Raw genomic sequence first — 27,899 nt, 5'->3', positions numbered from 1 at the left:
TTTCATTTCTCTGTATTCTTAGACATAAACCGTTGTCCAGTTCAATAGCAGGGCCTCCCTCAGCCACACAAAACTCATTACCTTTTTATGTGACACCACCCTAGTCTGCGGCACCATTTTCCTCTCCCTGTTCTCAAACTGAGTTTTAGACCCATTCCAAGAGTACCAAATTGGGTTATTTACTCAAGTTGCAGGTTGCCACCCACCGGGGCCCATGAAATTGGAAAAAAAAAAAAAAAAAAAAAAAAGATCGGTGTTCAACATTTATTTTTATTTTCTCTCTTTTTCTCAGTAAACCTAAATTTGCACCCAGACCCATCCACATTGAAGAACACTTTCAAACAGAGCTTACAAACCCAGAGCTAATTCACTCCTAATTAAAAGCTGGGATTCCTGGCGGACAGACAGATGCTGAAACGCTTTGGAACTTGGAGGAAACCCAGCATAAAGGTGCCAAAGCTAAAGCAGGAAAGGTTGTGGGTTTTTTTTTACCAACGCTATTGTTGTGGTTCAGCTCCTGGTGTGGGTACATACAGGGCTGGCTCCTGCTTAGAGGGCTGCTCTCTAATGGAAAGGTGTTTTGCTATGCCTGCTATGGCACTTGCAGTACTTCCCATATAGAGGATTTCCCCTGTGTGAGGCTGCTTTTCACCCTGAAGAGGTCTCCAGCCCCACCATGGCCAGGGACTCCAGGGTTTGTGAGACTAACAAAGGCATGTTTAGCATTGGCCCCCACAAAGCTGACCACAGGAATACGCAGCTAGTGCAGAGATCAAAGGCTCAGCGAGAAGTCTCTTCATTGCCCTGTAGCCAGCACAAGCAGAGGGAAGGAAGACTTTGACTTGGGGGCTTCATCCCCCTGTTGGCCAGTGAGATGAAAGGAGGTGGATGGAGGAGATGGGAAGAGCACAGCCGATGCCCAGGGAGAGCTGCTCGCGTGCTCATGCCTGGGGTATGCACCAACAGCCCCAGGTTTAGCTTTGAACAGGAAAAGGCACCTTCCTCACCTGACACTTAAACGTTGCTGGTCTGTTCCTGTCTGCCTTTCAAAGACCCTGAGCTTCTGGTATCTCCTCCCTGCACGTCCCCTGGAAGGCAGTGCTGAGCTCTCCCATCAGCGAGTGGGGAGCTGGGGTTTGCTGGAGTGAGCAAGGTGCCATTGCCGCTGCCGCAAGCATTGGCCCTGCCAGGAGGCTGGAGGAACTGCTCTGGGTACTACGATCACTACTGGGCTAGTCTATGCAGAGGAGAGGCTTGGTGGCAGGGCAGCCTTATGAGCTAGAACCCATGTCTCTTAAAGTACTGGGCTCGCCTAATCACACTGTTGACGTAGTAGTTGTCTCTGTCGCATGGGTCTTCGTCGTAGACCTGGAGGTTGCCCATTTTTGCACGGTAGGTGCAGATTCCACCTGGAAAGAGTTAAGAAGGAGTTGTTATGGGCTTATAAGTAAGAGATAGCGATTTAAAAACAAAAATTCCTGGCCAGAAGGGCCATGCATCTCACCAAACCTACTCTGCTGCTTGAGAAATTGCTAATTGTGCATTGTTGTTGAAAAGTGACTGATCTCGCAAAATCCTTATTTCTATAGTAAAGTAACCCATGACTCTCCAAATGCAGGTGGGAATGGCACGCTGGTCCCAGAAAAGGGTGTAATATTAAAAGGCAGTGGCAGAGCAAGGATGGGAGAGTAAGAAATAGCATAGGGTGAACAAACTAGCATGCAGATTACATGGACCACAAGCAAACCTGGATCCCAAGCTTCCTTGACACAACTTAACAGCCTGCCACAATAAGTCTTTTGTGTTGTGGTGCCTCAATTTCTACCTTCCCCAGTGGCTTTTGCTTTGTTGGTTTCTACCTTGGGGTTTTGGCTGATGAGAAGCTCAACGTGACCCGGCAATGTGCGCTTGCAGCCCAAGAAGCCAATCGCATCCTGGGCTGCATCAAAAGCAGCGTGGCCAGCAGGTTGAGGGAGATGATTCTCCCCCTCTACTCTGCTCTGGTGAGACCCCACCTGCAGTGCCGCATTCAGCTCTGGGGCCCACAGCACAAGAAGGTCATGGACCTGTTAGAGTGGGTCCAGAGAAGGGCCATGAAGATGATCAGGGTGCTGGAGCACCTCCCCTGTGAGGACAGGCTGAGAGAGCTGGGGTTGTTCAGCCTGGAGAAGAGAAGGCTCCAGGGACACCTTACAGCGGCCTGCCAGTGCTTAAAGGGGGCCTGCAGGGAAGGTGGGGAGGGACTCTTGATTAGGGAGTATGGTGATAGGATGAGGGGTAACAGTTTCAAACTGAAAGGAGGTAGATTTAAACTAGATCTAAGAAGAAATTCTTCACTGTGAGGGAGGTGAGACACTGGCACAGGTTGCCCAGAGCAGCTGTGGCTGCCCCCTCCCTGGCAGTGTTCAAGGCCAGGCTGGATGGGGCTTTGAGCAACCTGGTCTGGTGGGAGGTGTCCCTGCCCATGGCAGGGGGGTTGGAACTAGGTGAACTTTAAGGTCCCTTCCAATCCAAACCATTGTATGATTCTACCTTACTTATCCACCTGATAGCCATTTCACTTGTGGGATGAACAGATAAGAGGATAACTTGAGACCTGTTCATGTTCATCAAGCACAAAGTTGTTTCCAGGTAATTTAAGGAGGTCCTGGATCTGATCATTCACCAGCGGTGGCCCAGCCACTCAATGTAGTGGCCCTCTGTGGGCATTTGTCACCGAAGTCACGGGGCAACCTGCCAAGGCTGCGTCTGACACTTTTGCCCAGCCCTGCACAGGGTGCCTCCATGCCGCTACAGCAGCTCCCAGGCTGGGCTGATTTCCCACTGCTTCCTACTGCAGCAAAGCTGCCAAGGAGCTTGGCGTCCCACCACAATCTCTCTTCTACAGGCAGAAACATAGAGGCCCTGTGGATAGCGCTTTGAGCCGGGAGGCTCGTTCTATATTCAGGCCTCTTGCCAGCCTGCTGTTTTGGGATTGCTTCTTTCAAATGAGTAAACTGTGTTGTTGTTTTCTTTTTTTTTGTGGTAAGAGATGCTATAAAATCTGCCAGACTAGTGCTCATTTTCCTTTAAAAGTGACACCAACAAATGCATAACACTCCCATCACTCAGCATGTCCCTGTCTAGTATACAGCCCATCGCATACCTCTCAGCTGCTGGTCCCAGGTCCAGGTAGGATGTCTTGCCCGTACTTCATTAATTGCAAGAACCAGGATAGTTGAGCACTGATTTATGTGTTCTTCACTATCCCACACTCCAAAAGGGCGGTGTTGCTGCCCACCAAGCTAGAAAAGCCAAGCAAGAAAATGGGTTTCCCTCTGAACACGACCACCACTGTAGTTTCCCCCTCTTCTTCGTAATCCCAGGCTGTGACTCACTGGAGTGACCTTATTCGGGACAACACTTAAGCACAACCTTTGATGTAGAGAGGACACATTTAAGTGCTGTCTCAAACACAGAAGAGTCATTTGCTAAGGTAAGGCCCTGGGATATACCCTACATTAGTGTTCTGTTACTCATACTTATCACCCCAATGTACCTGCATCAAGCCGTACTTGTGCCGTTCCTGGTCCCAGCCGTTGTCCAGGAGCAGGCCGACACGGCTTTCCTGTGAGATGATGGCAGCGATGAGCGCTGGGTCCAAGCACAGGTTTCTGGCTACTCTCTTGATAGGGATCTCGTATTTCCTCAGGCGTACAATGTCTGCCTCAGCAGTCCTCCGTACCATGGCAAGTCCTGCAGCATAGGAAAAAGCAGACTTACACTCCCTCCTGTCCAAAACCTCCACTTTCCCCTTCAGCAGGAGCGTCAAAGGAGTAACTCGAGTTTTGAAGAAAACGCAGCTGCACCGAGTTGGGCAGTGGCGCTTGAGGAACAAGCACAGCCCTATCGGCTCCGACGGTGGCCGGTGAGCTGCCGTGCCAGTACCCAAGGATGATGAGGGGAAGAGGGCAGGTGGTGGGACTGCACCTTTGTAGTCCTCCTCTGCTGCCACACTGCTGGAAATGCAGCTTTGGAGTTGGAAAAGTGAGATTTCAAATTGCATTTGGAAACATCGAGAGACGCATTACTGCTGACCAGCCAGCTGCAGTAACAGCTAAGTTGCTGGTCTGTGTATAGAAAGGTGGGGGGTTTTAAAGTTTGGGAACAAGCAAGCAGGTTCAGATCCATGCCCAGGGGCATCTACATCAGAGGTACATGGCAAAGTCCCTGGAGATCTCAGCAACATGAGCCTGACTTAGTCAGCTGTGCAGTGACACAGGGCAATAACACAAGACAAGACAGAGGGTAATGCGAAGGAGTTACCAAAACTGGGTCACCCAGAGGTAGGTTGACTACACACCTGGGACCTTGCCCCTGCAAATTGTGTCTCTGGCAGGTCACCACCGGCCAGCTCAGCTGACATGCCAGCACTCAGAACCTGACTCTGTGCATCTTCCCCTTTGAGCAGACAGGCCCCAGGGTTTTGTGAGGATGCTGATGCCAAAGTCCTGGCTGACGAAGAAGCTGTTTTAACTGAAGCAAGGTTCCATCATTTCCCTTTGCTTAGAGGCTGAGGACCCTGACTATGGTACCTGAAGTTCATCCTCCCACTTCCCACGCACATCACCTGCCATTTTGGGAGAGGAGTCGTTCCTTTCTGCCTTTTGACTAATTGAATAGCTGCAACACCTTTAATTTGGCAATAACAGAAGGCAAAGCATCTCTCTGTCAGGGACGAGCAGGTTGACAAATCAAGCAATGGATGATACCTACCACAGTCTGGGGCTCTTACAGCTGTACAGGAGATCGTGGGGGCTTGAAGAGCACTTATATCACCATAGCAACTGTAACTCATGGATGGAGCTGAAAAATAAAATGGACGTGTTTGAACAGAGAAGATCTCAGAGCAATATCGTACAGTGTGCTGCAAGTGCATACAAGTCAAGCATGAGGGATTCATCCAGACCTGTAATCCACATCATCTTGTGCTGGCATGCTTGCCTGGTTGCCACTGCTCTCTATCAGTAATGTTATCAAAGAAAGCTAGAGAACAGAAATCTGTTCTTTTCTAATTGAATAGGTTGAAGCAAATGGATCTAATGACAATTTAGATGAATAGGCATCTGCCCCATTGGGTCTGAAGACTGGTGTGGGAGAGGAAAACCCCAGCTTCTGCATTTATTTCAGAAGGCTCTTCCCATGCAGTGCCCCGCAATGTCCAGGACCCCTTGGATGATGGCTGGTGGTACCTGAGCACCCCGGCTGAGAGCGTCTCCTGTGTCCCTCTGTAACACGGTGAATTCAGGAGGGTGCTTGCCACAGCCTGGGCAAATTATGCTGCTACCTCAGTAACCGAGGAATGAACAGCCTCCATCAAAGAGCTTGCCACATTTGTGAGACCATTTCTGAGTAGGCAGAGAGATCGGATAAGCTTAGCTGGGAAAATCAAGAGGAGGTATGTCTGTGACTCCCTTTTGGAGTCAGTTCCATGCTCCAGACGTGCTGGTTTAAAGGACACACACGGGAAGCAAGCAGCCTCATGTGGCAGCTGAGGACCTTCAGCCACGCAGGGTTTTACAGCGCCGAGCAGAAAGGGGTCCTCAGGCCTGGCTGCACACCTCCTCTCCACAGTCCCTCTGCAAATAGTTCCTGGGGTGCTTTCAACCCAAACCCAAACCCCAGCTCACCGCTAAGGGCTGTGAGGCCCAGCAAGAGCAGTGTGGCGATCATGGTGATGGCTCTCCTCAGCTGTCCCAGGAGATCTGGAAACACAGGGGTTTGCAAAATGTGAAGAAATCAGTGCTGATTTTCAACAGTTCTGTAGCAAAGATTGTGTGCCAAAAGCTCCCACCCCAAGACACCAAACAGGGATGGCATTAGGTGAAAATGGGTTGGGGAGCAGAGGCACCCTCTCCACTGCACACTTCCCCCCCCACACACCCCAGCACGGGATGCAGCTGCCAGCTTCAAAGAGTGGTCGGCTCATGGGAAGAGAAGCAAGTGATGGGAGCTCCATCTGCTCCTTATTTCCTCCCTGTTTGGGGGATACAGGTTTCTTCTACAGCTGAATGTCTCCTCCATCTTGTGTGCCACTACGAGAGGGAAGGGTTGAGCCTGGGGAGCTCAGTAGCAGGGAGGTTCCCGTTGGCAGCCTGCGCCAACAGGGAATTTTTCAGCTCCTGTCACTTCGCATCACTTGCTTACATGGACCCTCCTGAACACCCATAGCATGTTTTTACAATCAGAAGGTACAGTACCCTTGTTTTAATTATATAGATATTAGAAGTCTAATGTGCATCCTTTGTCTCTCTGTTCGAAAGGCAATGGGATTTTTGCTTGGCTTTTGGAAAAACACATTTTCAAAAATCAAGCAATATGACCCTTAATTCTCTGCTAAGAGCATGCAAGGCAACTCCAAGATTTATCTGGTGAAATAACACTTCTGTGTTAACATATGTGTGCAAAAATGGACGATAATCGCTTTAGTAATAAATGCATCTGTTGTGCTTATAAATAAAATTCTGAAATATCACCAGATAATAGCTATAAAATGCAAAAAACATTGACTGTACTTGTGTCGCTGGTGAATGAATTTCAACCGAGGAATTTTTACAGCTTACAAATGTGTTTTTTTTTTTTCTCCAGGAGGGTTTCAAATACAAAACATGCCACAAATCTTGTAGGCAATCATCATGCGATACTATTAACAGATGAAAATGCCTTATTGATTTTAATAATGCGTGACCTTTTCTCTAGCCTGTATTTCTACTGCAAACCAGACTGCATGGATTAAGAAACACAAATCGTCCACCGGTAGCATTGGAAAGACTCTCTTGTCCTGAGTGAGCTTATTCAGGCCAGCAAATGCCCATGACTGGAGCTGGGTACATGCGATACCTCAGTTTGAGCTCTCACGCTAACACTGAGTACTCACAAGCCCGGATCAGTATAGCCTGACCCAATAACTATGAATTCAATGGCAAATCCATACGGGGCCCCATCAAAAGCCAGATTATAAAGCTTGGAGTTATCAGCTTTTTCTTTTTCCTGCCCATCACAAATATCATCAAAGGCCTTAGGTAGAAACAGCGTAGCAACCGCAGTATTAACAAAATGCTAAATCAAAACAGAATAAAGGCTTCTGGCTCTAAATAAATATTCTATGAGTGAATTCAGACTCACCTGTCTTCAGTCGGCCTTCCTCTGAGGCAGGTCACTTGAGGACTTTCATATATATGTGTATGAAAAGGTACCCACCCTACGGGCTTTGGAATGTTAATTCCTACCTAGCCTGATGACATTTGTTTAAAAGTACAACAAGTAATATATATTAAGAGCTTAGAATACTTACTATTCCTGTCATCCAAAGATTTGCACAAGCAGTGGTTAGTAAGACTCAGGACAACTTTGAGAAAGGAAATAAATACTGTTTTTCCTCCATCAATAAGCACTGATGCATCATAAATGACTTGCGGAAAGCATTGCAGTGAATCAGTGGCAGAGACCAGGCAAAAATCAGATCCCTGTCCAGTGCTCTCCCTGCCTTGCATCTGGGATCAGTCTGGGCACATTTCTGGAAGGTTTCTTTGTCTTGTTTCCTCAATGAATTTCAGAATGGCAAGCTCCTAATTAAGGTGAATTAATTTGAATCCTTATGGATTCAAAAAAGGACAGTTAAAGCAAAGCATCTCACTGCTTCGTTGCTTACAGCAAGCCTAATTCAGGAGGGTGACTTGAATACTTTGAAAGCAGGGGCAGTGTTTGACTTACAGATTTGGGGAGGCAGGATGCAGCTGAAATGAGGAGGGAGGGAACTGGTCTCTCAGCAGCTGAAGCCAGTGGAGGCACACAGAGGGTCACTGAAAGACTTGGGCCTTGTGACCGGGACACTTGCCACGTATGTAAAACATCTGAGCATCTGAGTCACTTGGACATGGAAAGACGGTCTGGGGGGCCAGTGCCCTTCAGTCCTGTTCTCTTCCCCACATTTTTCTCTTCCCAAGACTCTGCCCAGCATGCGTGAAGGCTAGGAAAGCGAGATTTTCTTCCAGTAGCTTTCTCTTCCTTATTTAACGCATCACAAATCCATCTATTCCTATCGCTCTCTTTCGGGCTTGAGATGTGGTGGATAGGAAACACTGTTTTGGCCAGATACTAATTACTGGGTTCAAACCCAAGCAACAGTTATTAGTCTGCAAAGCACAGGAGATGATCAAGTGGGCCTTGTCACCTTAAAAATCAATAAACACAAATATCATGGACTTGGGTCCTGAAATGGTACGAAGGAGGGACGCTTCACTGGAGAACCTAGCCCTGCTATTACAGGAGGTCTAGGATATGAGTTAAGGCGAGTCTTAAGTACAAAACTCATTTATTTGGGTGAGACATGGAAATAATAGACATTTTCCCAAAGATTACAAGACTAGGCATTCATTCTTCATGTACAAACTTGATATCTTATTGTGGTACCTCAGACTAGACTATTACTTAAATCTTTTACTGGGGTTTAACATTTTAAATAGGAAAAGGTAATGTTTGACATAGTGTAAGGTAAGAATCTATGTGGTGTTGTTGGAAATAACAGGTAGAAAATCGAGACATCACATGTGCACGAAAATATTTTAGTATTAACATCCAGTTACCTTCTACAAAAACAATATCATGTTAGTGATAATAAACTAGCATTCCTTTGTCACTGAACCTGTGTTCATGCTGATCACTTGGGACCTTTTTTTGAAAAGTAGCCTCTGACCTTAGGTAAGATTTCTTTCCTAATGCGTTGGCCACTCGCTGACAGACCTTAAGATAAAGTTTTGAATTTAAATACTGTTTGTCTTTGCTACATATTTTCACTCTTATTTATCACCCATGTAATCACAGATTTTCTGCATTTCACAGTACTGTCACATGAACTCTTAATGCCTGCTCTGCATTGCATTGCTTTTTATTTACTCATTGAATGGCAGATGTTGTAAGTACAATTATTTTTATCTGTGCTGTTGTACGCTCTTAGGTCCCTGGGCTAGGTTTAAGTGTTCCTGCTCATGGCAGGGGGGATTGGAACTAGATGGTCTTTAAGGTCCCTTCCAACCCAAACCATTCTGTGATTCATTCATTCCATGTATTCACACAATTTCCAGTAAAAGGCCAAATAAGAGGATATTGTTTCAGCATTATGAATGGGATTTTTTCTTGCTAAAAACCTCTTTATCCTCACAGAATTTGCCAACTGCAGTGTGAAAGCCGAAAGCAGGCAGCCTCTACACAAACAAGGTCGTGCTCACGCATGTTGAACAGGGCAGGGCTCTATGACAGTGCACTTGTCCAAGGCACCACCACGTAAGGGGACCTGCAGGACTTCAGAAAACACGATCTTCTGCTCAAAGGTCTTTGTGGGGCGGTACACCCAGAGCATCAAATTCAGGTGAACCACGTCATGAGAGTGGGCTGCATCTGTCATTAATATGGCCCAAGTTTTCATTTTTATGCTAGATTTAGTTCGGAAAATTATGTCAAGAGCCAGATAAGGTCTACCTCTGACAGCCCATAACCCGACAGAAGGGGTGTACACAGCTGCGATATACTTTTGACAGGCTGAAGAGGGGATGAGTTAAAAAGCATCTTTGTGTGTATGACTAAAGCAGCTCTTTCTGAACAGCTGGACTTCATAAAGATATCCAGGAATGTGCTGGACTGATGTCCCTGAAAAATATTACCTTCTCCCATAACACTCCCATACCTCTTTTTATATTTTTCTTTATTATTCTTGGCATTCTGTTCAGAAGCACAGGGTTTTTGATTCATATAGTATTGCGAGACTCCCATTTAGAAGGACAGCAAGTTGCTAGCCCTTTTGCTTGGTAATAGGGAAAAAATATGAAAGGCATGGAAATGTTATTTATTAAATTAATATTAAACAAAAAGCACACATTAACCCCCCCCCCCCCCCCCCAATCCTATAATTTTAAACTCCTTTTGCTGTTGTGAAGTTTTTTAAATATAAAGGATGACAGTACATATTCTCCTTGTACTGGATTTTGGACAGCACAGCGTGTGATAGGGAGGGGATGGAACGTCAAGGAAAGAGGAGGAGTTCACTTATCAAATAGTATCTGCATTTTCTTAGCCTTAAGAAACAGGAAAGCTTCCTGGTATTCACAGGGGCATCCTGGCAATAAGGTGCAGTCAGTGACCACAGTCGCGGTTTCCCCATGGTCTTTCACTGATGCTGTTAGTTACACTGAGCTAAAGGGAGTACAGAGCAGACAAAAAAATGCTACCTGACAGAACAGCATTTTCCACTTGTTTTATGTAAGCTAGAAAAGAGCACGTCAGAGATCTAAAGCACACCAAGGTTCAACACCACCAGTTCTTTCCTACTTATACAGATTTTCACTTTATTTTTTTTTTTTCTTTTTCCTCATGCTAAGTGACTATGCAGGGTAAGGGTTTTTTTTCGTTCCACTTAATGGAGATGCGATCAAAATGGAGCATCGTTTTGAAAAGCATTACGTATTGCACATGCTATTCTTCTTCAGGTTATAGCATCACGTTTCACTGGGTGGTGAGAACACTATCTAAAATTACCCGGAACAATACAGATACTAATTACTGTCTCTGTTGTGAGTTTCAACCGTGGTTTCATAACATCAGCAGAGAGATGCATTTCCCAGGTTCTTCCTTTTGTCTGGGATGTAATTATAGGCAACACCAGGTATTCACAGACTTTATAGCTGCTTTATAGGGAAGCTGCGCACAACAGCTGACGCATGTTGGATGCCTACCACTAACTGGCCAGTTAAAGATGCATCTGTAGCATCATCTCAAACAAACCATCTAGAGCTGTCTTTCCCAACTTTTAAAGGGATACAGCCGGGTTAATAATTACATTTCCACAGATTTTCTTTTCTAGATCTAGTATACCTGTAAGTAATGTTCGTCAAGCAAAGATCTGTAAGCAAAGGTCTCCAAACTTGTGAGACATGAGGCTCTCAGTTTTCACTGTGTTCAAAGTGAACAGATGCTGAGGGCCCCAAGCTCTTCCCTTTTCTTGCCTTTCTGAAGAATGCAGGCGGGTGTTGAAGTAACATCCCACTCTACACAAAGCATCTCTCTAGCCATCATGTAAAATAACTAAGACCAGAAGTGCGTATGAGGGAGGAAAAAGGTATTTTCCTTCTGTTCTCTACAACAAGGCTTTGAGTTTTAAAGTAGGAAAGGTGTTCTAGCAAAGAGCCTGCTGGACTAGATCTGATAAGACTAGCCCAGCCTAAAGACAGATCTATCACCTAAAGTAAGTCATTTGAAGTTTGAGCCACAAGAGGGTCCTGCACATGGGTCAGGGCAATCCCAGGGCAATACAGGCTACGTGGAGAATGGATCGAAAGCAGGCTTGGGGAGAAGGACTTGGGGGTGTTCGTTTACAAGAAGCTCAGCATGAGCCGGCAATGTGTGCTTGCAGCCCAGAAGGCCAACCGTGTCCTGGGCTGCATCAGAAGAAACATAACCAGCAGGTTGAGGGAGGTGATTCTGCCCCTCTACTCTGCTCTGGTGAGACCCCACCTGCAGTGCTGGGTCCAGCTCTGGAGCCCTAAGCACAAGAAGGACATGGACCTGTTGGAGTGAGTCCAGAGGAGGGCCACAAAGATGATCAGGGGTCTGGAGCACCTCCCCTGTGAGGACAGGCTGAGAGAGCTGGGGTTGTTCAGCCTGGAGAAGAGAAGGCTCTGGGAAGACCTTACAGCGGCCTGCCAGTGCTTAAAGGGGGCCTGCAGGGAAGGTGGGGAGGGACTCTTGATCAGGGAGTGTGGTGATAGGATGAGGAGTAATGGTTTCAAACTGAAAGAGGGGAGATTTAGATTGGATATTAGGAAGAAGCTCTTCACTGTGAGGTTGGTGAGACACTGGCACAGGTTTGCCCAGAGCAGCTGTGGCTGCCCCCTCCCTGGCAGTGTTCAAGGCCAGGCTGGATGGGGCTTTGAGCAACCTGGTCTGGTGGAAGGTGTCCCTGACCATGGCAGGGGGGTTGGAACCAGGTGATCTTTAAGGTCCCTTCCAACCCAAACCGTTCTGTGATTCTATAACTCTACAATTACTATTTAGAGCATTTCTGTGTCCCCGGAATTCATGGGGACTGTCAACATTTCAGAAGCCAAACAGGAAACAATTCCAGACTCTTTTTTCTAGGGCAGCCCACTAATGAAAGAAATAATTAGCAAGGAGGAAGAAGATCAGGATAGGAATTAATGTGGGTTTGTGTATTACAATCACCTGATTTGCATATAATGCCATCTTGGGAAAAGCCAATGGCTACCGGAGATTGCATAGTTTGTGAAGCAGATAGATAAGCTAGTTTTTAAACCTTTTTTATAAGAGTTGTATGTTGAAATCATACCACCAGGCTGATGATGTCTGAACAGGTTGTGTTCAAAAAGGCAAAGTAAAGTAACACAGATTCAACACTGAGCTGACACAGCTACATGGCTCCTGGATCAGTGGTGGTTTATTTCAGGCAGCTCAAGCCATGGCTGTAACAGCTAAACCAAACAAATGTAGCCTTAAATTATGCACCTCACGGGATCTCTAAAAGCAATTTTTCTTAACTACTCCCTTTCCATCAACAAGCATCAAGTATCTCTCAGTGTACATGTACTTAAAATTAAACCATTAAATTTGAACAAGATTTTTTTGAGTGATGCTCTGGTCTCTGATGTACTACTTTAGTCAGTTTGATATGCTGGCTGAAACTGATGAAGATGATATGGGTGTTATGTTCCCTTTTGCAGCGTATGATAGAGAGTGGTGCTCTTGAGGGACACGGATAACAAGGAGCATCTGGGAGACTGGAGTGTCTTGGATTACCACAATCGCGTTAGACAGGCTTAACACTGAAGCGTCCGAGGCACGATCCAAGAATAGAAGATCAGAGCAGACCTTCAGAGCGGTAACTTGCTCAGATGTGGTGGAACCTATCTATCTATTTATCCTTTACAGGGGGCTCAGGGGCAACAGCCCCCTCAGAACAGTTCTAAATTGTTCTACTGTAACATCAAGTACCCTCCACTTCTGATTCCTAGAGAGGCTTTCCTTAAACGCTAGAGTGTAATCCTCACTCTTGAACTGTCATATACAGCTGTTCTAGAAAGACACACAGATCAACCCACTACTGACAGAGTTTTCCTTTAAAAAAGTGGAACACACAGCTATTGAATATGCAATCAGTACAAACCCCATATTATTTCTGCATCAGCTTGTGCATGTTTGTGTGTGAGAGGCAAAATGACAGCATCCCTCACACCAGGTTGAAGACACGGGCTTTACTTCTACACGGAAGACACAGGGCTTGTTTTAGAAACCGTGCTGTTCAAAGCACAATTTTTCTGTAGAAATTTCTGTAGAAAAGTGTTCTTTTTAGAATTTCTAGATGGGAAATAGCACAATGCGGATTACTTGGAACTGAGGACTGGAAGGCATCAATTCATATTTTGAGTCAGCCTCCCTCAGCAACTCCTGCTACACCTGCAGGCATCCAACCTACTAACGGGGCCCGAGAGCAGCTGCTCAGTTGTTACCCTCTCCAGAGTTTCTTTCTCATCTGATCTCTTTCAGGGACCAGGCTTCTTCACACTTCCTAAATCCCAAAGCTCAACTCAGTGCTCAACTTCCAGGTAGATTTCTTGAACAGACTGTCACAAGTGTAACGTGGGATCACTCGGTGATCAAAGAGCGACCAGTCAAGCCCAAACAATCTAGCATTAAGAGCTGAACAACAGAGATGTAGTTTGGTTATTAGAGTCTCCATGCATTTCTTTAATGATTACTTCATGCAAGCATCACACACGGACTTAAGCACTAATCACTACTGAAGTGACATGCTTGAGTTCCTGTATAAGCCCTATAACTTCAAAAGCTACACGTGAACGTTTCTCATCTCTTTATCGTGCAATACCTTTCATGGCTAACACATGCCAGACCAGGTACCATTTTGTGGTTAGTCCAGGCTCGGGAACCTTATTTAGTCATGTCTCTACCTATACAATCTGTCTGCTGCGAGCAATTAATGACATGCAACCTGCATCCTTTCTAGATATTGCATGTCATCATCTTCTCATCTGCCAGCCATCGCTGTTGACAAAGTTAAGCTTTGTGCTTTTCAAGTCTGTACAGCTGACACTTGTTTGAGTTGCTGTTCTCTGTGTTGTTTACGCCTCTAGCTTGCTGACCCAGGTCTTATTACCACAGACACTTCATTATTTAATCTGCACTGCAAAATCACTGAGCTCTACCATAGAAGAATAATTTGCTCCTCACTACTCAAACTAGAAGGATTTTCCAGTTCTTAAAAGAATTTTTAAGTTTCAGCCAAAATAAAATTCTTGGATTTGGAGTGTTCATCTCAAAGTGATAAAGTAATACGCAGATCAAGAACAGAGATCTTACCAAGAGGACCACTCAAAGATAGTTTTAAACTTCATTCAAGACAGAAAACGCAGAGAGCAGACATGAAACTAAAGACTTGAAGCAGAAAGTCCTATGACACTGCTACTTCAAAATAAATTTAAACTTATTAGTACAGTCTCAACTTCCCTTTCACCCAAACCACGCATTCCTACAACCTCCTTGTGCCAGCGCCGGAGTGCGTGTGGCCGTATTACAAGCCAGGTGAAAGAAGAGGCACAACTTGAAGATTAACCTAGAAAAAAAAAAATCAGCAGCTTAAAGCGACACAAAAGCACAGACTGACTAGGATTTGCATTGAGTTTGTAATGGGGCCGTTCACACACGGAACTGAATAACCTCTAACGACACACCGTGCTGGAATCCTGACAAACCCACATGTGTTTCCACACAGCACGCAACTCCTTTAGACATCATTTTATATTTCCACAGCCTATTCAACATAATTAGGACTCAGAGATGAGTCCTGCTAAGGCACTCTTAAAAATACTGTTGGAACATTGGTTTCCCAAATTAAATGTCATGCAACTGGAGGGAAAAAAAGAGCACTTTCTAGTGCATTTAGAGAGTTTGTGCGTTAAAAAGGAGATCAGCTCGAAGCAAGCGTACTTTATGCTTCTAGTAGATTTAACGGGCAGCTGTGTACACCTTAAGGTGACTGCCTTCTCCAAGCGATGTCATAATGTGAAACAGAACTGTATGTAGTTTGCTAGAAAGCTAGAAAGAGCAGAGGCAACTTCCTGATGGACCTTATTAAAAGAAAAAAAAAAACCCCACAGCACCTAGACCACCTTATTCAAAAGGATGCAAAAGTCAACATTAGAATTAAAATAATTTTATTTCAATGTACATGAACAGAAACAAAATATAATTTTTTAAACTTACAGAGATATATTGCTGGGCTGGCCCAATCACAAGTGTTCTCCACTACAAGGCAGCAAGACTGACTAGATCCACTTTACTGCTTTTTGGACCAACTGGATTCAAAGTACCACCTCAAAAGGGTACTTCAGCACACAGCAAACTATTTTTTTTTTTTTTGGAAAACAAAAGGAAAACTCATCAACTCTTCACCTAGCCAGAAATTTCACATTGTGTTCCAAGAAAGATGTCCCTTGAAAATTCCGACCATCACTGAAGAACAGTACACAGTATGCGGCGCTATAGCTAAACTTCACGGATCAAGGTTTCTCCCAAATACTTTTCTCTATTCTACTCTCTTGTACAAAGCATCTGCTATAAAATCCACACATTCAAAACCACAAATTATACAAACCTGTGAACAGGGCTGTTTTCAATATGCTTGTTGCTATGTGCTATTACCCGCTGTATCAGCTCTAACATGCAGCGTACAGAGATGGTAAAGGGCATTTCTCTTGACCATCTATTTCAGAATTCACAGAAGTTACGACTGTTTTTACAACTTATAGTGCAATGTAGTTAAGTTACTCAATGTCATGATATGGCACCATAAGATAAGCAATCATTTGTTAAAACGCACAATTCCTTTACTAATAATTTTGTGGTGCTTTACTGATAATATAATAATAAATTAAAGACAACTGGAAGAGGAAGTGATAGGGAAAATCTTTTTAAAAAAGTGTCTATCATCTCCTTTAGTAGAGAAAACTACAAAAACCCCTGGAACTGTCAGATAGCAGGAAAACAACAGGAAGGAGTTCTTCACACAACACAGTTAAACTGTGGGCTCCTTGCCATATGGTGTTGACGCTAGGATACTAGGAGGACTTAAAGAGATTTTTTTCTTCCGCGATTTTAACTAGCAAATGCTCTCAGCTACAGAGTTTCCCAAGCCACAGAGCACTTAAAGTATATTCTGGGGAAGCACTGCTATCTGCTCACCCTGTTTTTACTCTTCCTTGTGCATCTGCCTTTGGCCACTGAGACTGGATGCTGGGCCAGAGGGACCTTTGGTCTACCTTGGTACAGTGGTTTCTAACAGTTACTTCAGCAACTTATACTTAAGACAAACTGCATCATTTGCCACGTTATTTAGTTAGAAGGACTCAGAGTTTTGAATTACAAATGACTTCCAAAAAGAGGAAAAAAAAAATACTTAAGCTTTTTTCTGCTATGACTCAGTTGTATAAAACTGTATAGAAAAATGAGCATTATGTGCAGATGTAATGAAAAGCAGTAAGCTTTATAAAAAACATTCTTAGAAATGTACCAAGCATAAACAAAAGATGATTTACAAATACATTTAGCTGTTGTTCTAGTCATCATCAGAATCTGAATCATATTTCTTTCCTCTAATGGTCTTCTTATCCAACTTCGTAAAGCTTGTTCCAAATTTCTTTTGGCTTTGAAAAGGCGGGTCCATCAAGTTTCCACTAGAGGAAAAGAGTAAGACATGTTGATTTAAGCCGTACTCAAGCAGGCAGTAAGCAGCATCTCTAACTACCTGTTTCTCCAGAAAACCACTGTAAGAGAACACAACCCCTACTCCCTAACACCACCCCCTAATCGCTTTGCAGTGTTGCTAGCACAGCACATCCTGAAGAAAATGGCCTGGATAACTGTCATTAATACAGGAGTGCGAGTGTAAACACTGCTGTGAGTTGAGCTCTAGAGAAAAACCGTCTGAAAGGGCTTTTGCTGCAAACGGATCATGCTGGAGACCACCTGTCAGATTAAACGGTGACCAGGGAATTACAGAGACCCTTTTCAAAACAAATGAAGATCCAGAAGCACAAAAGAAGCTAAAATTTCATAACGGGGACTTCAGAGTAGAAACAGATGGGTCAAAACTAGGTTTTGGGCTTCCAGAAGTCACCCTGTACTATCTCTGCCTAGGCCAGACGGAGCAGCTTCTCCATCAGACACTGCACTCCACTAGCGGGCTACGGAGGGTCCCAACGCCTCAGGGGCCACGTATGACCCCTTTTTCACCAGCGTTGGGTCTGAGGGTTGCTGGGCACAGCAGGTGTCCGCATAAAGCCGGAGCACCCCCACCTCCTACAGGCGGCGTTCGCAAGGGGGAACCCCCTCCCCTTGCTCAGGAAAGGGTGCGCGCGCGCGCTTTCACTCACATGACCTGGGAGGCGTTTGCATAGAAACATCAGTGAGTGAGCAATTAGAACCTTTTGGAATTAGCGACAGAAGGGTGTTTAAAAGTTTGCAGGTATTAACATTCTGTCAATACTATTTTGCTAATATTGATCCTAAATGTACACTTCACCAATTGCTAGTTAATTACGTGTCAGTAGTAAGTCAATACACCACTAAAATCCCAATTTTGGTCAAACAATGTGACCTGAACAGTTTTTTCCCCTAAATACAGTAGATCCTTTCACCACCTGCTATCCCACAGGTTGAAGGAAAAGAACTGCTTTCTAGGCTCTGAGGAGGACTATCCCCTTTTCAGGAAGTGCAGAGAGCAGGGCATTACATTCAGAGCAGTGTGGGAATGCAGCACTTGTACGTAAATGGCTGTCTCCTGGAAGGGATCTCCTGGCCTGTGCAGATACTGTGGCTCACTTTGCAAAGCCAGGGTACCAAACTCAGGGCCTGACAACACGAACAAAGAACCAAACAACTCCCCCACTCTGCAAGGAGCTATGAGCGGAATACAGAGTACTAGTAGAGTCACGTAGGAAGTAAAATGATGCTGTATGCCAAAGTCCTAACATTTAGCAAATTCAATGCAGCTTGGTAAAATTCCACTGAAAGATTTCTCCCTTAAAAGGCTGTTGCTGTCTAGAATATATACTCAAGCTGTCTTTGACTCCTCTGCATATTTGTTTGTTACTGAACTGCAAAGTGGGTATTACCACTTGTTTTGAACTATAAATTTTCATTTCAGTCATTTCATCTGAAGTTCAACAGCTACCAAGCTAAATTGAACAGTAGTTTCTTTGCCTTTAAGATACAACGAAACTTCTTGGCAAAATTTGGAAATTAGACATTGAAATAAATTCAGATAATGATGTTTAAAACAAAATAAAATAAAAAAGAAGCCAAAGACATTCAAAACAGAAGAGCAAAATTAACCTAAACAGATAAAGATGACATTTTAGCCACGCCGGTAAGCAAAGCAGAAAGTTCTGATAAATGATTCTCCTGTAAAGTTAGGCTATTGTGGTGACAGTTATCCTCTACTGTCTCCTGTCCTGTAGTCTTAAATGTGGTATTTATGACTATTATCTTGTACTTCTACGCAAATAATTTATTTGCACTTCTGCAACTTACATTCACTTTCTGTACTGTTCACTGGAAAAATCCCACACATTCAGGTATGTAATGCGGACCGAGATGGCGGTTTGAGGATGACCTGCTGAATTTTCTCTGAAGTAGATTAAAAATGCTCAAACTTTACTGCATTGAAACTGTGACATCCAAGCATGTCTAGCTGATGGAGAGAGGACTACATCAGATGCAAGACTCTGAGAGGCCACATCAAAGCAGCGCAGCTACTCTCCACACCTCCTGGCAAGAACTCTGTTTATTTTTATCACTGTACAAAAACGACAACATAACACTGGTTATGATGTCTCAATACTTTGCCAAAGACAACACTCTCTTCTTTCCCTTGCCGAAGGACACACGTTCAATAACTGGATTAAACTCCCGCGTGTCTTCAGCATACAACATATCAGTCAAAGTTACAAACTTTTACGGCTTCTCCTGTCTGCAAGAGTGTTCTCCTTGCACTGCATCTGAAAATAAAACAATCACAAAACAATTCATTACCTGTAATTAATTATGTCTGCACAACCTAATCTCCATTCTAAGGTCTCTGTAGTGAAGTCATCAGTGTTACCGAGATCAGTAAAGCCCACAACATAGTCTTGCGTTTTTCCATCTTTTACTAGTGCTAGAGTGGGAATTACTCTGATGCGCAGTCTCTCGCACAGGAAAGGTGATTTTTCAGCATTTAATTTCAAGAATTTTGTCTCAACGTGCTTTTTGGCCAACACAGTCAAATGTTTGTCCATTATTTGGCACCTGTGAAAAAACCCAAAAGTGTTAGAATCAATAAGCTGAAGAATACGTATTTTAGGGAAAGTTTAAAAGGAACAGTGAAGAGGTAGTGCTATCATGTTAACGCCCACAGGAATGACCTCTGTAGTTGAGAATTTAGTTTCAAGAGAAACTGTGTTTCAAAGGCAGCCGGATTTAATGACTAAGAGAATAACAGCCTGGAGCACCTTTATTGCACAATTACACCACCCATTTCTCTAATTTCTTCCTAATTACTCCCACATACACATGAAAGCCTCTCTCACTTCTTGAGGCCTGCATTTATATGAAATTTCCCTCTGACTTCTATTCTTCCTTCTCTAGCTCCACTGCCTGCCAGCTGGAAAAATTTCTCTGTTAACAAACTTCACGTCTTCAGAAAAGTACTCTCAACATGTTACAACGTTTTGGGTTTTTTTCACTCACTACTTCCACAACTGAGATGCAGTACTCACTGGGGGTGGGCAAAAACCACAACAAAAACAACTGAAAAAAGGGATTTGCACAGACTGCTTCAGTAACGCTACAGGCAAAACCATTTCATTTTTCTGTCGCCATGGAATGGTTTAGTGGGCATGGTGGTATTAGGTCAACAATTGGACTTGATGATCTGAGAGGTCAATTCCAACCTAATGATTTTATGACCACACAATTACTGTTTCTCAGCTAAGGCACACTAACATGAACTGCTCAAAATACTTGTCAGATGGCAGAGATTTATGGACTTGTCACCTGCAATCTCGAACTTTCTGGATCACCTTCTTTAAGTGGTTTGGCTTAGCCGCACAGGCTCTGTGATGTGACTGTCCTTTAACTCAAGAGGAGAGCTGAGCAGATGAAAAAGCTGAAGCGGGCAAGGATGAAAGCAACTTCATACTGTGGTCGGTAAACCTGACACACTAGCGTCAAACTGGTTGTCAGCACAACGCATTTTACAAAGAACTTTCTCTAAAGTTCTTTCTCCTGCCTGAGTCTACAGACTTAGTTGGTCAAGAAACAAGAAGCAAACAAGCCAAACCTGTTCTAAGCTACTTTTATTTGCAAACAGTCTGTCAACTTTTCTGAGCAAAAGCTAGCCAAATACAATAACTTCCGGTATTTTTGAAACTTAAACATTTATCTTCGAAAATGTAGGATGCAGATACTTCACTGCATAATCCAGCTTTGACCTCTTTCAGTTTCTCACATTGAGGCTGTTTCAGTTTATGTTCTATAAGCTAGAAAGAACATAACACCTTGGAGGGAAAAAAACCCCAACCAACCAACCAACACCAGGACAGCTGGCTCCTCTTTCACCAAACTACTCTACTTTGCAACTGCATTTTAACAGAACACATTAAGACAGACCCACTGAGGAACAGCCTATAACCCAGAACTTCTGAAATTCTTCCAAGGAAGTGGGAGATCTTATTTTAGGTTCCTATTCTGAGCCAGGACATATTCTCAGATGCAGGTCTCTCACACCCTACAGAAGTGATGTAATCACAAAGGCACAGGCACAAAGGGAAAGCAGCTGCAACTGGTATGCACGGATTCTTTCAAAGGGAAAGGTTAGATCCTGAAGATGCCTAGACAAGTTTTCTGTTTATATTTTTATTCTCATTTGCCAGAACTGTCCAGAATGTCTCTGTCTGGAAGAACCAAAGTGATCTTTTTGAAACGCTGCTCCTATATGGTCACTACATTTACAGACCTGGCCCCCTCAAACTAAATCAATAATGAAATACAGCACACTCTCACATATCGTCAAAGAAGTTACACACGCATACTCTAATCAACTATGTAAGAGTATTAATTGTTGTCAAATCATGTTCTGATTAACTGGAATGGAAAAAAAAAAAGTCTTGAGAAGGGACTGAGATTTGGAAAATGAAGGAATTTGAATACTTCTAAAAATGCCCATTTATTTGTGGGATTTGAAAGAACAATAGAACATGTCTGTTCTTGTAGACAGCTATAAACAAAAGTTCTCTTGCGTATAGCTACTATACCTGAACGTTGTATCTCTATAGAAATGGCAAACCACGTTTTTACTTTCTTTGACTTCTTGGAAAAAGTCTCTCTCACTTGGGATTTCTCTGTATTCTCCATGTCCTTTTGAAAGCCACTCCTTTTGGAAAACATAAAAGGAAGTAATTGGTATAGAGTTGGTTAGTCATGCAAGCCCTACAGCTTTTAAGAAAAATAAAAGAGGGGGCTGCAGTGGAAACCCATTTGACACAGTAATAGAAGGAGAAACAAATCACTTCGCCCCCCCCTTTAGTTCTGTTCTGAAAATACACAAATGCCACTAGGCTAGACAATACTTTTGGGTTGCCTCTTTCTGAGCAACAGATAGGTGGCTGAGCAGTGAGGCTACCTTACTTACTTGGAAATGCAAATCTTGTACAGACCTGCATAAATTTCTGCAGTGCAGCCTCTCAGTAAGACTAGACCAGTTCAAAGAGAACATCAACGACAAAATTCTCAGCATTTGAAAACTGCCTATCGACAGCTTGTGCCACTCTCTCTAAAACGCTTTTGTAAAAGCAAAAAACTCTTGTTTAAAACTGATTCAAGTCATTACATGTATTAAAATAAATCTCTTCTAATTTTTCCTCTGTGAAAAAATCATGGAGGAAAAAGCCTACTAACTCACCCGCAACACATGATGTTTTTCTATCAAATATACACTGAAGGTATCTTAATATGAGCCAGGCTTCCAGAAAACCATTCAAAAAACACATACATTTTATGACTAATGGTATGCATGGAGAAAGAGTTTCACAAGCTAAAACTTACAGGCAACTTCAAAACCTGCCTGATTAAGTGTGCAAATAGTTTAGAAACAGCTAATCTTCTAGATTTTCAACAAATGCACTTGAGAAAAAAAAAAAACATCTTCTACAATACTGAAAGTTAACTGTAGCATATTAAAACGAGTGCAGACTAAGCCAAACGACTGGCAGTCGTGCAGCATGACAGAACTTGACAAAGAAATTTCAGTTTCCAGTGGGGGGAAAAAAAATTTAGGTAAATCACTGTCCTTGATCTTGCAGGTTTGTCCTAGCAGAATGGAAAAAAAAAAAAAAAAGGTTTCCAAGCAAACAAAAAACATCCTGTAAGTCAAACCAGGATAGAACAAAGAATTTCCTGAACATCGTACATATTAAAAATGCATAGAATTACGAGCACATGAAGAAGTCATCATGATGCAAATCAATAACTGGCTTATCCTTCAGCAGCAGGTATGCATTAATTCCCCTCTGCACAATCTGATTCCATGGCGTGGCAACGTGCTCCTTTTACTGAGGAGTATCCTACTTCAAATTTGCATTTGGAAATGCAAGAGAACAGTGACTTCAGATCAACTGGCATGAACAAGTTTTTGCATGAGAACTAGCACAAGTTCACACTCAAGCACATCCAAGAGTTATGACCTCTGAAAAAGTAAAACACTAGCACCAAATATGAGCTGAACTCTGAAGACGAGCAAATACTGTGCCACTTTCGCTACTGGCATGTTTAGAGAATCAAAGCCGCTAACACTGCCTGCCCTCCAGCATCCCAACCATGCCATGCCATTTTACTGCATTCCTGTTGTAGCAAAATTTTACAGTTGAATAAGATGCTCTAAAGGCCAAGAAAATGTTCTTGGCCTTGTCCTTTGTATAGACCCTCCCAACCCAGTCGTGCAGATCATGTAGGAAAATAAAAGAAAATAACAGTGATTAATTGGTAACAGGTGTGCTGAGCATAGGGAAATAAGAGTAGAATTAGGATTGTTTGAATTTTACTTATTGCTTAACTCTTAAATAACTTTGTGCCTTTTAAGTACTTGATGTAAGAAGTTCTTAGAATTGTAACCATATAGGATTAGTATAAAAGATCATTTTGCAGACAATGACCCGCAGATGACCCGAAACTGAAACAAGAACTGGAACCAGAAAAGACGAACCCAGCTGAATAAGGGGATTGCGAGCGGGCTTAATAAGCAATGAATATGAAGAACTGAAAGGCTGAGTGAAAATTTACAAAGACTTTGGACTCTGTGTATTGATAAAGAAAAGGTATAAAACCTGCAACGACTTGGAATTCAGTTGCCACACACTTGAGGTGTTGGACCAACTCTGAGTTGTTAATAAAGCAAACCTAGAGAAACCCACATCTGTGTCAAGTGCTTTATCTCCTTGAACACTGTTTCAAAGCATAGCATTAGCTTTTATGGGTTCCATCAGAGCCAGAGCATCTCCTTTCAACCCAGTCACCTCCCCCCCAAATGAATCTATTTCTTTGTTTAGGTTTCCTTAGAGTAAGCTAAGAAACCTGTAGTGTCCCTACTTACAGCTCAGGTCTCACAGTATGTTACCAAAATTTTGGTGAGAACTATGTACAGAGACTTTTTGGGGAGCATAAAGACCACAAATTAGCATGAAGTATCAGGGACCAAAGCAGAATTTCCTTCCTGCAATAAGAAATGAGCAGTCATACCAAGACAATATCTTATTGGGTTAGAAGGAGCGGGACAAATGATTCTGTCTTAGAAGCAAGGAAAGACCCCATACCATTCTTCTACAAAAAACCTTAACAGAAGAGCATGCCTCACTTACGCGCCATAAGTAATAACTTCCACAATTCAGAAGCTTAAGAAGCCTAAGGGCTTATGATTAGGTTGCCTACAAGGCTTATAATTCCAGATAGCAACGTTCAGTGAATACGGACACACTCAAATCTTCGAATGAGACTCTCTATCCTACCCTTATTGTAAACAATCACAGAGGTTCTTCTCTCCTCCTGTTAAAAAACACAAAGCAGGCACACATGGACAGACACTGGCTCTCCTGGATAATGTAAAATTAATAAGTAGAGAAAGGTGAGGAAGAAGAAAAGAAACCAACCCGAACAACCGCAAAACACTTAGTTCACACACACAATTTCCCTAGGATTTCCACAAAGCCTGTTACACTGTACATATCAAGAGTCTGCATTACTACAGGAATTACTTGTTTCTGCTGCTGGGCCTTTTTTAGTGCCTCAAGCCTCCTTTGTTTAAGGCGCTCCAATTCATCTTCATCCATTTGGTCCAGCTTCTGCATTTCTGCATCCAGATGTTCTTCCACAACCTTGGTAGTCTGAAGTATTTCATTCTCCAGAACTTTCTGAAGTATTTCAACAGAGGTATCTGCAGCCATCTTTAACTAGAAAGCGATCGCTTCAGAGCTGTGGAAATAGTGATACATGGAATTAACATTTATAGAAACGCTTCATTGAAAGCCTGACCCCTCTTAATTGCAGTTCACACTGTGGAGAAAGAAAATGCTGTGCTATTTGAAGATGGTTCTTTTCTATATTGCAACCCCCTTTGGAGAATACTTTCACAATGAACACAGATGGCAACGCAGACAGCAGTCAAGTCCTGTTCTCTCAATCCCAAAGGCAGCGCTTGGAAGCACACGGGAACCTGAAATTACTTGTCAATATAAAGAAACAAAATTCACCAGTTCCAAAGGAACCCTCATCCTGAGCCAGACCCATGTACCTTTAATAAATATTCTGAAAGTAGAAGATGTAAGCTTCAAGATGCTGGGAGGAGGTATAAGATGTCTCAGAAGAAGTCTACGAAATGCTCAGTATATAAGCTTCCACCAGTAGTTTAAATGCAAGTACCTGATGCATATTAATATATTTAAATCTGAATTAACACTCCTCCCCTCAGCTAAAAGAAACCAAGGCGCTCAACAGTGAATGCTTTAGGCCAATACACTGCTTCAATTAGCGCAAGAAAACTACTATTGGAAACACCACCCTATGGCAGCCAGCGAAAGGATTTAAAAAAACCCCAACAACTGCTACCTAATTGCTGTATGAAGAAACACAGCTAAAATAATCTTCCGTAAAGTTCTCCCTGCCCAAACACTTCAAAAAGCACAAAATACGAAGACTGGGGCAACATAATTGATTGTTCTCCCCAGTAAACTTACACTGCGAAAAAATATTACTGTAATGAGCCACAGCTTTGAAATGGGGACAATGCACAGTCACCCTAATCAGATTCTGAAGCTGCAGGCCATGGGTTTGATGTGCTGAATTTGGGTTCCAGAGTTCTCTTGGCTGTATTTCAAAACAGCCAAACTACCAGTGCCGTTGGCTTTGTAGAGACCTTGCATACAGAGACAAGAAAGCACCGTAAGCAGCGACGGGCAAAGTACCAACATCACGGCCGCACTCCAAGTGTAATGCGACATCAGCAGCGCTAAGCCGGCTGCCAGGCTCCGCACGTGCCCCAGCCCCACTTGCTCTGACCTGCAGCACCTTGTCTTGAGTCCCTCTCCACGAAGCTGCTAACTACAAAGCCTCTCCGTTGGTGTTTTCTCTCCCTCCTGTATTCCCAGAGGAAATAAGAACCTCGACAGCGCAGATCAGAAGCCGCTCAGCGTTCAGGAGAGGGAGGGAACCCTGCTCAGCTGGGGCAAAGGGACCCTCGTCCTCCAAACAAACTGGGAGGAAAACGGAATATCAACCCCAGCCAGTCTCCAGGTCTCCCAGAGGGCTCCCGGCTCCCCCCGCCGCGGAAGCCTGGGCCCCAACACCGTTTGCTACGCAGCAGAGGGCCCGCGCCCCAGGCCCGCCCCCGGGGGGACTCGGCACCACCGAGGGGGCCGCCGCGGTCCCGCCCGCTCCGCCAGGGAGCGGCGCTGGGGGGCCCGGCCGACACCGGCGCCGGAGACCGCCCGCCACGGGGCCGAGGGGCGCCGCCGGCCGAAGGGGGCCGGCACACGGCGGACACGGCGGGCACCGCGCAGGCGCCCGCGCGCGCCTCTGCCGGGCCGGTACTGACAACGGTCACCCACCCACCCAGCTCCTGCTGAGCTCTCCAACAAAGCCTCACCCTCCCCCTGCCACGGTGCCGCCCGCCCGCCCCGCGCCTCCCCCCGCCGCAGCCCGGCCGAGGCCCCGACACACCACACCGGCCACTCACCCCTCCGCCGCGCCGCTCCCCGCCCCCGCCCCGCCCGCCTCACACGCCGGCCGCGCCCCGCCGACGTCTCGCGAGAACCGGGACGGGGCGGGGCGGGCTGCCGCGTGCGCGCGCACGCAAAAGCTCCCCGGCGCCCTCATTGGCCTGTGCGGCGGCAGCGTTCCTGCGGCGGCGGCGGCGGCGGCGGGCGCGCAGCGCGCATGCGCCGCGCCCGTGTGGGCGCTGCACCTGCGGGCGGTCGGCAGAAAGGCGGGCGTGTGCCTGCCCAGCGGGAGGGGGCGGGGCGCATCCATGACCACGCCCCTTTCCGCGTCGCAGCTCCGCCCCGCGGGGGACTGCCTCTGCCGGGAGGCGCTGCCCACCCACGTCCCGTCCCCCTAGCAACCGCGCTCCTCCCGGCATGCGCAGCGGCTCTCTCCGGCTTTCCCGCCCCTGCCGCGCTGCTCTGGGTGGGGCTTGGCGGCGAGGGGGCGTGTCCCGCCCCACACGCTGAGGGGAGGGGCGGGAGCGCGGCGGCGGGCCGTTGCGGCGGCTGCCGGCGGGAACTGGGCGGTCCCGCCGCCGCCGCCTTCTTGGGGGACTCCTTCTCGGGGTTGGGCGTAGTGAGGCCGAGCCCCGGCAGGGAGTCGGGGCGCGGTGGGGTCGTAACGGCCGGGAGCCGCGGGGCTGGGCCCCTCGAGCGATGCCGTGAGGTAAGGGCGGCCCGCGCGGCGCCTCGGCGAGGGCAGGCGGGGAGCGGGAGGCGGCGGCGGCGGCGGGGCTCGGCCGGGCCGCTCCGGCAGTCTCGCTGAGAAGACGGCTCTGTCGGAGTAGCCGGGGCTTGTCGTCTCTGTGCTTTTCTTGCAAGTGCGCTAGAAGATCCACAGATTTAAATAATGGGATATTAAAGTGTGTTTTCAAAAAAAAAAACACCAAAACCGCCGAGTGTTCTGCTTTCTTTTTTCCTGGAAATGTGACTGAAGCGTGCCGGTGAGGAAGGTGGGGCGGGAAGATAAACTCTTCGGCCTTATCTCCTGGGTGGGAGAGGCTGATAAGGAGTTGTAGCTGTGTGGAGGCAGGGAGAAAGGAGGAAGGGAGGGTTTTAGGGAGCGAAGCAAGATGGAGGTGGTGATCCTGAGGCTGGAAGGTGAAAAGAACCGCGAGGCTTTTGTCTGCAAAAAAAGAATCACGGTGACGGGGTGATGGCGGCACCAGAAAGCGTGCGGCTCTCGGAGCGTATTAAAATAGCGCCATGTCCGTGACCGCTGTTTTTCCTGCTCCGTCTTGCTCTGCTCTTGGCAAGCGCGGCCAGGAGGAGGAGGTGAGGCTGCCCCGGAGAGCCCCTCCGCCGCAGCACGCAGGGTTGGCCGGCGGTGCCCTGTGTCTGTCATCCCCCGGGCTGTCTCCTGCCCCACGGCAGCGGTGTCCAGGCTCTCCGGTTGCAGCTCCCGTGCTGCGAGGCTGCTTGGAAGGGAGGAAGAGCTTTGTACACTGAGGAAATCCGGCGAGGAGGGAAGGAAATACCGTACTTTTCATGTTG

General features: G+C 45.4%; 2 protein-coding genes across 4 annotated transcripts; both read right to left on the bottom strand.

Moving 5' to 3' along the window:
* Positions 1-1,109: 1,109 nt before the first annotated feature.
* Positions 1,110-5,712, bottom strand: LOC104346945 (lysozyme g). Its single transcript, XM_009951855.2, has 5 exons — positions 5,670-5,712; positions 4,756-4,845; positions 3,539-3,735; positions 3,146-3,284; positions 1,110-1,409 (listed from the first exon to the last, which is right to left on the bottom strand). Exons 1-5 carry the CDS (start codon positions 5,710-5,712, stop codon positions 1,279-1,281), a joined length of 600 nt encoding a protein of 199 aa, XP_009950157.2. The 3' UTR covers positions 1,110-1,278.
* Positions 5,713-15,258: 9,546 nt separating this feature from the next.
* TXNDC9 (thioredoxin domain containing 9) lies at positions 15,259-26,402 on the bottom strand. Of its 3 annotated transcripts, none has more exons than XM_086477069.1 (5): positions 26,381-26,402; positions 24,405-24,621; positions 21,414-21,532; positions 19,153-19,407; positions 15,259-16,793 (listed from the first exon to the last, which is right to left on the bottom strand). In XM_086477069.1, exons 2-5 carry the CDS (start codon positions 24,591-24,593, stop codon positions 16,676-16,678), a joined length of 681 nt encoding a protein of 226 aa, XP_086333195.1. In that variant the 5' UTR covers positions 24,594-24,621; positions 26,381-26,402; the 3' UTR covers positions 15,259-16,675. The 3 variants fall into 3 exon arrangements, with proteins under 3 accessions (XP_086333195.1, XP_086333210.1, XP_086333201.1); XM_086477084.1 differs by lacking the exon at positions 26,381-26,402 and adding an exon at positions 25,705-25,981; XM_086477075.1 differs by lacking the exon at positions 26,381-26,402 and adding an exon at positions 24,941-25,684.
* Positions 26,403-27,899: the final 1,497 nt, after the last annotated feature.

This window comes from Leptosomus discolor, chromosome 1 (genome assembly GCF_034619465.1).
Source record: "Leptosomus discolor isolate bLepDis1 chromosome 1, bLepDis1.hap2, whole genome shotgun sequence".
Lineage (NCBI taxonomy): Eukaryota > Metazoa > Chordata > Aves > Leptosomiformes > Leptosomidae > Leptosomus > Leptosomus discolor.
This window is presented reverse-complemented; position numbering and strand designations above follow the sequence as displayed.

Bases quoted from the DNA above. Each gene is read 5' to 3' on its own strand.
- LOC104346945 (XM_009951855.2), bottom strand. From the start codon at position 5,712: ATGATCGCCACACTGCTCTTGCTGGGCCTCACAGCCCTTAGCG. The intron at 3,736-4,755 runs GTAGGTATCATC...CCTATGCTGCAG, and splicing joins TGTAAGAGCCCCAGACTGTG to GACTTGCCATGGTACGGAGG. The intron at 3,285-3,538 runs GTACATTGGGGT...TGGCTTTTCTAG, and splicing joins ACAAGTACGGCTTGATGCAG to CTTGGTGGGCAGCAACACCG.
- TXNDC9 (XM_086477069.1), bottom strand. From the start codon at position 24,593: ATGGCTGCAGATACCTCTGTTGAAATACTTCAGAAAGTTCTGGAGAAT. The intron at 21,533-24,404 runs GTAATTCCTGTA...GTTTTCCAAAAG, and splicing joins AGGCCCAGCAGCAGAAACAA to GAGTGGCTTTCAAAAGGACA. The intron at 16,794-19,152 runs GTAATGAATTGT...CTTTTCCTCTAG, and splicing joins GCAGACATAATTAATTACAG to TGGAAACTTGATGGACCCGC.